Source organism: Diaphorina citri, unplaced genomic scaffold (genome assembly GCF_000475195.1).
Source record: "Diaphorina citri unplaced genomic scaffold, Diaci psyllid genome assembly version 1.1 scaffold1240, whole genome shotgun sequence".
Classification (NCBI taxonomy): domain Eukaryota; kingdom Metazoa; phylum Arthropoda; class Insecta; order Hemiptera; family Psyllidae; genus Diaphorina; species Diaphorina citri.
In genome coordinates this window covers 1-10,394 of record NW_007378669.1, presented here as the reverse complement: position 1 = coordinate 10,394, position 10,394 = coordinate 1, and the positions used below count along the sequence as shown (strand labels likewise).

Here is a 10,394-nt window from a genome sequence, read left to right as displayed (position 1 = left end):
ACAGGAGAGGAGAAAGCCAATGAACATCCCTCCAGGATAAAATTCACCTGGGCAGGAATTGAACCCTTGGCCTAGCACTTAAAAGGCAGACAAGCTACCAACCAAGCTAACTAGGCTGGCCTGAGTAAGGATTGGTAAACAACCTTATCTGTTTAGAATAAAGTTTGCCTTGGGTGGGAATGAACTCATGACCTAGCACTTACCAGGCAGGTGTACCTACTACCTTCCCAGCTAACTCGGCTAGTTCCAAAGAATTTGATTGGTTGTTTTAACATTATTTAAACTAGAGACTTCAGTACATATAACTTTATTTTTTACCTCATTTCTCACCCAATCTATTTTTTCATTTACAGTTTGCAGTCTGAGTCCCGGAGCCAAGGTGAACACCCTGCTGAGTGCCTCTTGGGATATGACGGCCAAACTGTGGTGCCTTGAAAGTCAGCAATGCAAACTGACCATCCGACAGCATGAAATGGCTGTGTGGGGAGTGATTCAACTCGCTAATGGGATCATAGTGACCGGATGTGCTGACAAAACTATCAAACTTCACTCGGAAGAGGGGGAATTTCTTAAAACATTGACTGGTAAGACATATACTTAAAGAAAGATAATTCATGATTTGACCTTGATTAGTTTGGTACCTGTTCAGAAGTCACATCAATGAAATTGCTTCCTAAAGGAGATGTCTCAAATGAGCAGTGATCAGTGTTATTATAAGGTTAGGTTAAACACAAAAAGGAGCTTTCTTTTTCATTGCCTTGGCTTCTGAATAATTACCATTGATTTTATTTTCCACCCTTCTCAGGTCATACAGACTGTGTTCGAGGTCTGGCAGTGTTGAACGACACAGATTTTGTTTCCTGTTCCAACGATGCCAGCATCAGAGTGTGGGACTCTACTACTGGGAAATGTGTGCACACCATGTATGGCCATCCCAACTTTATCTATAGGTAAGATAACAGAAGGAGGTCTCATCATATCAAAATCAAAGAAAGAAAGAAAGAGGAGAAAGCTCGTTGTTCCAAGGATAGGAAAAGCCCAGTCATTGAAGAGCAAACCTTCTTTGTAAGGGATAAATTTTGTCGAGGTGGGAATCAAATGCACTAGGTGTGCTACCTTCCAAGCTAACTAAGTGAGTGATAATTTTACCTCCTCCATCACAGGATACTTATGGGCATATTAGGTATGTTTTTGAAGCTCCACCATTTTATATGGAGTGTTACTTATAATTTTAATTTTTTTCATACTTTCTGTACTCATATTCTCTGTTGTTTTGGCAACTTTCATACTTTCTGTACTCATATTCTCTGTTGTTTTGGCAACCCAAATTTTGGGCAGTCCGTCAATATATTTTATTGATTGTTTCTCTCTTACAGTGTTGCTGCTCATGGGGATTTGATTACTTCTGGGGGAGAGGACCAGTGTGTCTGTGTGTATCAGAACAAAGCTCAGAACTCATTCATGATACCCGCCATGTCTGTGTGGGCGGTAGCTATTCTACCCAACTCGGATATAGTCACCGGTTCCAGGTAAGTAAAAGTCTTTTAACACTGGCAGTTTCGCATTATACTTTTTTGGTTTCTCTCACAATATTTTACACTCTCCCATAGGTCAATAGTTTCTTGGGGGCAAGGGTGCTGAAAAATTTGTGGCAGATATTTTTAGTAGTTAGTACCTATACTGCATGTCTCAGAAGTCCCAGCGTATTTTAAGTAAAGAGCTTGGAAATTTTAAGTAACTACTTTTTTTTCTGAAGATAGGATAGGGCCGATAGCGAAATCAATGGTGATGTCAGAAACCAGGTTGAAACCCCATGAGAGTGTGATGTTATTAGGTATTTAACTGAATAATTTGTTATCCACAGTGACGGTATAGTACGAGTGTTCAGTGCAAATCCAGATAGGCAAGCTGAAGATGCAGTGCAAGCTCAGTATGCAGAAGAAGTGAAGAAGTTGAAGTCAGCCAACGAGCAAGAGATCGGAGGAGTCAAAGTATCTGAGTAAGTGTTTGTTTGTAGTGGATTAACATAATTAAAAAGGGAAGGAAAAATGTTGAACACTACTGAATGCTGTTTCTTTGTGTATTATTATATCACAACTTTGATGCTCATTGCATAGTAGTGCACCCCCAATCAGTCAGTAGGACGTGATGTCCCATAGAGTTACCTGTCCTGATACCCAGGGACAAGATAATATTGTCTGGCTGGTACAGATTTTTTTTTTTTTTTTTTTCGTGACGTAACACTGGCAGTTTTGCATTATACTTTTTTGGTTTCCCTCACAATATTTTACACTCCCCCATAGGTCAATAGTTTCTTGGGGGCAAGGGTGCTGAAAAATTTGTGGCAGATATTTTTAGTACCTATACACCATGTCTCAGAAGTCCCAGCGAATTTTAAAGAGCTTGGAAATTTTAAGTTCTTTTTTTTCTGAAGATAGGAAAGGGCCGATAGCAAAATATTAAATCAATGGTGATGTCAGAATCCAGGTTGAAACCCCATGAGAGTGTGATGTTATTATTTAACTGAATAATTTGTTATCCACAGTGACGGTATAGTACGAGTGTTCAGTGCAAATCCAGATAGGCAAGCTGAAGATTCAGTGCAAGCTCAATATACAGAATACTAATAGATTACCTTATCATCCACAGTGACGGTATAGTACGAGTGTTCAGTGCAAATCCAGATAGGCAAGCTGAAGATCCAGTGCAAGCTCAATATACAGAATACTAATAGATTACATTATCATCCACAGTGACGGTATAGTACGAGTGTTCAGTGCAAATCCAGATAGGCAAGCTGAAGATGCAGTGCAAGGTCAATATACAGAATACTAATAGATTACCTTATCATCCACAGTGACGGTATAGTACGAGTGTTCAGTGCAAATCCAGATAGGCAAGCTGAAGATGCAGTGCAAGCTCAGTATGCAGAAGAAGTGAAGAAGTTGAAGTCAGCCAACGAGCAAGAGATTGGAGGAGTCAAAGTATCCGAGTAAGTGTTTGTTTGTTTGTAGTGGATTAACATAATTAAAAAGGGAGGGGAAAAGGTTTAACACTACTGAATGCTGTTTCGGGGTTAGGTGGTAGCTCTAAGGGTTAGGTGGTAGAGAACGCCCAAGGCGTTAACCTCGCCTAGTGGTTGCCTTCCACTCAAGAGTCTATTATTATTATTATTATTATTATTATTTCTTTGTGTATTATTATATCACAACTTTGGTGCTCATTGCATAGTAGTATTGTCCAAATATCTCTCAATCTTCTTCTTCTTTGCCTTTTCCCATGTTCAGATGGGGTCGGCGTTTGTCGTCGGCCTCTCAATCAGCTTTAGAGTGATCGCTTTGAGGCCAACTGGTTTTGGCTAATAAAATTTTCCGAGTGGATGCCCTTTGCACTCAACCTTTGCTATTGATATAGTGTGAGGAAATTTGGACTAGTATACTCCCTGTTTATAGTCCCCTAGCTAGACGCTGATCTACTCTCTGTTTATAGTCCCTCAGCCAGACTTACGATTACTAATATTATTAATTATATCTCTCAATAATCCACTACTTAATGTTTACCTACCCATGCTGGCATAGGTCACTATGTGTATTGTGCATTAATATTACATAGCTAATTAGCTACTCATTTTCCTCGCGAGGCTGAGTGGGCCCTGCAACTGCCAGTCATAGAGTCAATTATTTGCATGGTACAAATTATTTCACCCCGCCGGGAATCGAACCCGCGTCTCCCGCGTTCAAGGCGAGCGCAGTGAGCACTACGTGATGGAAGCTGAGCTATTTGAGAAGGTCCTGTTATCTATCCTATAGTGACAGGGGTTTTACCCTTCATTTGGCAACAAGTTCCCCGCCTAACCTTACCCAGCCTGAGTGGGCCTAGGAATAGCCAGCAGCACGCGATTGCCTAGATGCTCATCCATCTGGATACCAATCACAACGTTGCTTAACTTCAGTGATCAATTTGGAACTGCTGGTGCATTCAACGTACTATCCTAGCTCATCTGATCAGTTTAACTTGGGAACTAAGTTTCAAGTGCTTTCAACCCAAAGTATCGGCCAATAATGAATGTATAATTATTAAATCTGTAGTAGCACTGTCAAACTTTCTTGACTTGGCGGGCGGAGCGCTGCCGCGTCTAATGGTCTCTGGATTTTTGGAGAAATTAAGGGATTTTGAATTTTCGACCATACCCTCAACTGTCCTCACGATGCCGAGTGCACCCCCAATCAGTCAGTAGGACGTGGTGTCCCATAGAGTTACCTGTCCTGATACCCAGGGACAAGATAATATTGTCTGGCTGGTACAGATTTTTTTTTTTTTTTTCGTGACGTAGATGCTATCTAAAAAGTGAGGTTTATATTGGCTTTTTTTACCCTATACTAGTACATGGGGTTGGTGGCTCAGTTGGTAGAGCACAGGAATTTAGATAGGTCAAGTAAGTAAGTACCATCACAAAGTGGTTTGCACCCTCAGTGTAGTTAGGGACCAACCCCTGATTTTTTTTTTTTTAATTTTTCTCAGTTTTTTGCACATTATGGTGAAAATCACAGTTGGAAAAACCTCCAAGAGTACGACTTGAGCGGTTGGATCAACCTGTTCGAGGTTGCTAATAACCTGTAAACTATTCTGGATTATTTCCTAGGTCTTCTTTATTGATCCAGCATTTCATGTGGGGGATTACAAGCAAAGAAAAATTAAACTAAGACTTGATTTCTAAGGCATTTTTTCTCGGGTTTTGACGTCACTGCATAAATGCTAAGGTCTTTAGTGACGCGGGTATACTCTCCATACTTAACCCAGTTTGAGTGAGGCTGGGAAAATACAGCAGCATTGCGCCAATGATGACCCATAGGCGGATTTCACATCTAGACTGCAACTTGTAGTATACGCCAATTTTCATGTTGAGGGCTACATAATCTTATGGGCCTGTTCACACTTAAACTTGAAGTTTGCAGTCTAGATGTGAAATAGCCCATACAGTTTATAGTTCAAGTTTACAGATTTACTTTTTAAACAAGCTTTCATGTTTGCCATTCTCTGTCAGTATCATTTTCCAATCAAATATCTTCTTGTTTAGACTGCGGGAGCAAAGGAACTTTTCTCTCCTGTTCGGGCAGGATAAACAAGGTATATTCTAAGATTAGCCGTATTTTCCTTTCACAAATTTCCCTCTTCTGAAGCTCGTTTTCTTCTCTTTTGGTGTGATAGCGCCTGTACTTACCAAACCATAGAAAAGAAGAGAGGAAACAAGCTTGAGAAGAGGGAGAAATTCAGATAGAAAAATTCAACTGTTCTATTTTGCTAGTAATTTTATTGTACCTATGTGTCCTCAGTTTGCCCGGAAAAGAAGTGTTGTACGAGCCCGGAAAAGCGGATGGCGATGTCAAAATGGTTCGAGAGGGGTCTACAGTGGTCGCTTACTCCTGGTCAGAGGCTAGTAGAGAGTGGAATAAGCTAGGAGATGTTATGGGCAGTGCTGGAGGCACACAGGAAAGCTCCGGGAAAGTTCTGTACCAGGGAAAGGTAAGTAAAAACCATCTGGTGTGAGGGAATTTTTCAAAGCCTTAAAAAAAAAAGAATTTTCGGTCCATAAAAAAGTATGCAACCTTGAAGGGGCAACTCATATATTCTCGAAAAAATTTCGCCTGTGGCGCTGTAATTATAGAAATGTATTAGCGGAAATTTTCAAAGCCTAAAAAATGGAAAAAGAATTTTTGGTCAGTAAAAAAAGTATGCAACCTTGAAGGGGCTACTTAAATTTTCTCGCAAAAATTTTGCCTGCGGCGCTGTAATTTTGTGTTCTATAGAAACGTATTGGGGGGGGGAATAAACAATACTCGTCTTGTATGTACTTGTAATGAATTTGATGGCACATTCGTTCTCTTTTGACAAAATTTTTGATGGCAAATTCGAGGGAATCAGGCTGTATGTCGTAGAACACACTAATACTGGTAAATGTCCACTACATACTTCATAAAAAAAGTTTATCAAAAACTACACAAAGTTTATAAAAAAATAATAATAAAAAAAAAAAAAAATTGAGAGAACTGTATCAACAGAGGTCTTGATCCAAAAGACCAAGAGAGATTGAGAGATAAATCCAGCTGTTTCCAAAAACAAACAACCTTATCTGTTTAGAATAAAGTTTGCCTTGGGTGGGAATGAACTCATGACCTAGCACTTACCAGGCAGGTGTACTACCTTCCCAGCTAACTCGGCTAGTTCCAAAGAATTTGATTGGTTGTTTTAACATTATTTAAACTAGAGACTTCAGTACATATAACTTTATTTTTTACCTCATTTCTCACCCAATTTATTTTTTCACTTACAGTTTGCAGTCTGAGTCCCGGAGCCAAGGTGAACACGCTGCTGAGTGCTTCTTGGGATATGACGGCCAAACTGTGGTGCCTTGAAAGTCAGCAATGCAAACTGACCATCCGACAGCATGAAATGGCTGTGTGGGGAGTTATTCGCGGTTTGTTCTCGGTATCCGCGGTATGTTCGCGGTATCCGCGGTTTGTTCGCGGTATCCGCGGTTTGCTCGCGGTATCCGCGGTTTGTTCTCGGTATCCGCGGTTTGTTCGCGCCATCCGCGGTTAGTTCGCGGTATTCGCGTTTTGTTCGCGGTATTTGCGTTTTGTGCGCAGTATCCGCGGTTTGTTCGCGATATTCGCAGTTATGGGTTCGATCTCAGGCAAACGCAGATTTTTTCAGCTCTTTTTTTACCGCAAATAATTGATGAAACCAAAATTTTCTCCTGCGGCCGGTCCTAAAATTTTTAGTTTTTATAGATTGTATAGCTCACAATTTTTGCCTGCGGCGCTATTCCTCATTGAATTTGGCCTGCGGCGCAGTTATTTCATGTGCAAATGGCGCCCTTACCCTAGTGGGATGAAAAAAGATTGGAGAATTAATGTTGAACAGGCTTGGGAACATTGCTTGAAGAAAAAAAAAAGAAAGAAAAAAAAAATGGTGGCTGTTGTGACGCAGTGGGAATAGAGTGGAAAATCTTGAAAAAGTAGACTGGAAATTTGGAAAAAATGGACTGGAAAACCGAGAAAAGTCAGGGAATTTTATTTTTCCATTTTGGTAGACACCCTGAATCTTGCTGACAATGTACATATTTGAGAATTAAGACTAAGATAACTACCGTACTCAAATACTCACATGGTTTAGACTTTGTATAGGATATGGTATGTATTTTGACTAGATTTGAATAGTTTATTTGTACCTATGTTTTTTTTTTAATCCTCTTTCTCGCCCTTCTCCCGCCAGGAGTATGACTTTGTATTCAGTGTGGACATCGAGGAGGGTAAACCCCCCCTCAAACTCCCCTACAACGTGAGCGAGGACCCGTGGCATGCAGCACAGGCCTTCATACACACCCATCATCTGAGTCAGATGTTCTTGGAACAGGTGGCTAACTTCATCATGACCAATAGCAAGTCCAAACAGGGTCCAACAGTCACCTCGATCTCAGGCAAACGCAGATTTTTTCAGCTCTTTTTTTTTACCGCAAATAATTGATGAAACCAAAATTTTCTCCTATAGAGTGGAAAATCTTCAAAAAGTAGACTGGAAATTTGGAAAAAATGGACTGGAAAACCGAGTAAAGTCAGGGAATTTTATTTTTCCATTTTGGTAGACACCCTGGACTTTGTATAGGATATGGTACTTATGTATCTTGACTAGATTTGAATAGTTTATTTGTACCTATGTTTTTTTTTTAAATCCTCTTTCCCGCCCTTCTCCCACCAGGAGTATGACTTTGTATTCAGTGTGGACATCGAGGAGGGTAAACCCCCGCTCAAACTCCCCTACAACGTGAGCGAGGACCCGTGGCATGCCGCCCAGGCCTTCATACACACCCACCATCTGAGTCAGATGTTCTTGGAACAGGTGGCTAACTTCATCATGACCAATAGCAAGCGTGGACATCGAGGAGGGTAAACCCCCGCTCAAACTCCCCTACAACGTGAGCGAGGACCCGTGGCATGCCGCCCAGGCCTTCATACACACCCACCATCTGAGTCAGATGTTCTTGGAACAGGTGGCTAACTTCATCATGACCAATAGCAAGTCCAAACAGGGTCCAACAGTCACCCAGACACCCCCGAGTGGCGAATATTGTGATCCCTTCACAGGTAAGATTCATTCCCATCATCTGAGTCAGATGTTCTAGGAACACCCATCATCTGAGTCAGATGTTCTAGGAACACCCATCATCTGAGTCAGATGGTCTTGGAACAGGTGGCTAACTTCATCATGACCAATAGCAAGTCCAAACAGGGTCCAACTGTCACCCAGACACCTCCGAGTAGCGAATATTGTGATCCCTTCACAGGTAAGATTCATTCCCATCATCTGAGTCAGATGTTCTAGGAACACCCATCATCTGAGTCAGATGTTCTAGGAACACCCATCATCTGAATCAGATGTTCTTGGAACAGGTGGCTAACTTCATCATGACCAATAGCAAGTCCAAACAGGGTCCAACAGTCACCCAGACACCCCCGAGTAGCGAATATTGTGATCCCTTCACAGGTAAGATTCATTCGAATTCGATGTAGAATAGAATATACCCTGTTTATCCTGCCCGAATCGGACTGAAAAGTCCCTTTACTCCCGCAGTCTAAACTAGGTCTTCTGTATCCTGTTTATCCTAAACCTAAACAGATGAGGTTCATTCTCAGAATGGCTGGTTTTCTCCGATCCTGTCTTCCTTTCCTTTTCGATTTTGGGACAAGCTCTATCAAACATCAATTATTAGCTCTATCAAATATCTTTTTTTTTTTAAAGCGGACGTTTTCGAGTTTTTCAAAGCGTTTGACATTACCTATAAGTAGTTTTTCACTAATAAAATCGTTCTTTGTGTTACAGGAGGTGCTAGGTATGTACCAGGTAGTGGTACCCCTGTTCCAGTAGCCCCTGTTACTAATGCTGGAGATCCATTTACTGGTGCTAATAGATATAAACCTTCCGGATCTACACCTGATGGTAAGTCATAATAACACTTAGTCAACGACAAAAGCACTCAGACTGGGTTGAAGGCCGAGGACCTGGTTGAAATTACAGCGAAATGAGGCAGAAAAACCTGATTTTAGCTTGGTAAAAGAGAAGGGGAGCAACTCAGATACCTTCTTGTGGGTGGACTTTGCATCTGGATATTGGTGGTTCGATTCCAAGTCAAGTAAAAAAAAAAATATTACCTTTACTTTTATGTCTATTGATTTCAGTTGCATCTCCTGCCGTTACATTCTTCCCTCTCAATGACTATGTCCGATTTGATCAAGCCAACTTGAAAGCCATTCTAGGTAAGTTCCGGAAGACCCCAGTTTTTGTTTTCCTGGTTTTCAAATCCTGTGTTATTTTATGATATTAATTCTAGGTATATTTGATTTAAAATTTTGTACAAACAACGAAGGTCGAGGTTTATCAAATCGAATCATCCTAAAATTCAATCCTAGATTAATGGGAATACGACAGTAATCTAAACTGGTAAGCCCCGACCTAAAAGTCTGTCCTAAGAACAAGGTTTTGGTAAAAATAAAACTCGCACGGGTTGTAATAGTTTCGTAAGAGATGCTTTTGCTCAAGTTGTGACGTAAAATTTGGTCACAAATAATGCGTGATTTTTTTTTTTTTTTTTTTTCAATAACAGGGATTATAATATAAACTAATTCTAATGTCTTCCCCCTTCTATTAATCAATGCTCAGTCGCGCACCCTGCTTTTATATTAATTTCATATAAGAATAATGGACGTATTGATTTAGTTTATTAAGTTTAATAATAACAATGAGATGTAAAAAAGTTAAAAATAAAAAAAATGGACCGAAAAAAATACATACTTTCCTACACTAAAGTATATTTCTTACACATTTGGGAAAGTCTGAAATGGATACAAGACACAACAAATACAACTAATATCTTACACAGTTCTTGCATAAATTGGAAGACAACTTTTACTTATTCAAATCCTGTGTTATTTTATGATATTAATTCTAGGTATATTTGATTTAAAATTTTGTACAAACAACGAAGGTCGAGGTTTATCATATTCTGAGTGAAGTCTACACATATACCTAATTATCATAAAACTACTAACTAGGTACTAAAAAACTCTCATTTATTTACGTCACTAATGTAATAATTTGAAATTGTTGCATTTTTATTTTCTGTTGTACAAATAAATCATACTTGAATTTTCTTAGACTTGTGTTATATTTCATTTTTACATTTTTTTTTTCCTTTTCTTAAAAGACTTGTGTGATTAGCCAGCCTAGTCAGCTTAGTTGGTAGTGTGTCTGCCTTGTAAGCGCTAGGCTCCTTTTCTTAAAAGACTTGTGTGATTAGCCAGCCTAGTCAGCTTAGTTGGTAGTGTGTCTGCCTTGTA

General features: G+C 40.0%; 1 protein-coding gene across 1 annotated transcript; it reads left to right on the top strand.

Annotated features, from left to right (window-relative positions):
* Positions 1 to 353: 353 nt before the first annotated feature.
* Positions 354 to 9,314, top strand: LOC103514884 (phospholipase A-2-activating protein; the record flags this gene model as incomplete). Its single annotated transcript, XM_026827732.1, is given in 9 exon segments — positions 354 to 584; positions 806 to 950; positions 1,377 to 1,529; positions 1,865 to 1,999; positions 5,334 to 5,523; positions 7,759 to 7,899; positions 8,051 to 8,144; positions 8,881 to 8,997; positions 9,237 to 9,314. Coding segments are annotated over 9 exon segments (1,228 nt in total), but the record flags the coding sequence as incomplete, so codon positions are not given.
* Positions 9,315 to 10,394: the final 1,080 nt, after the last annotated feature.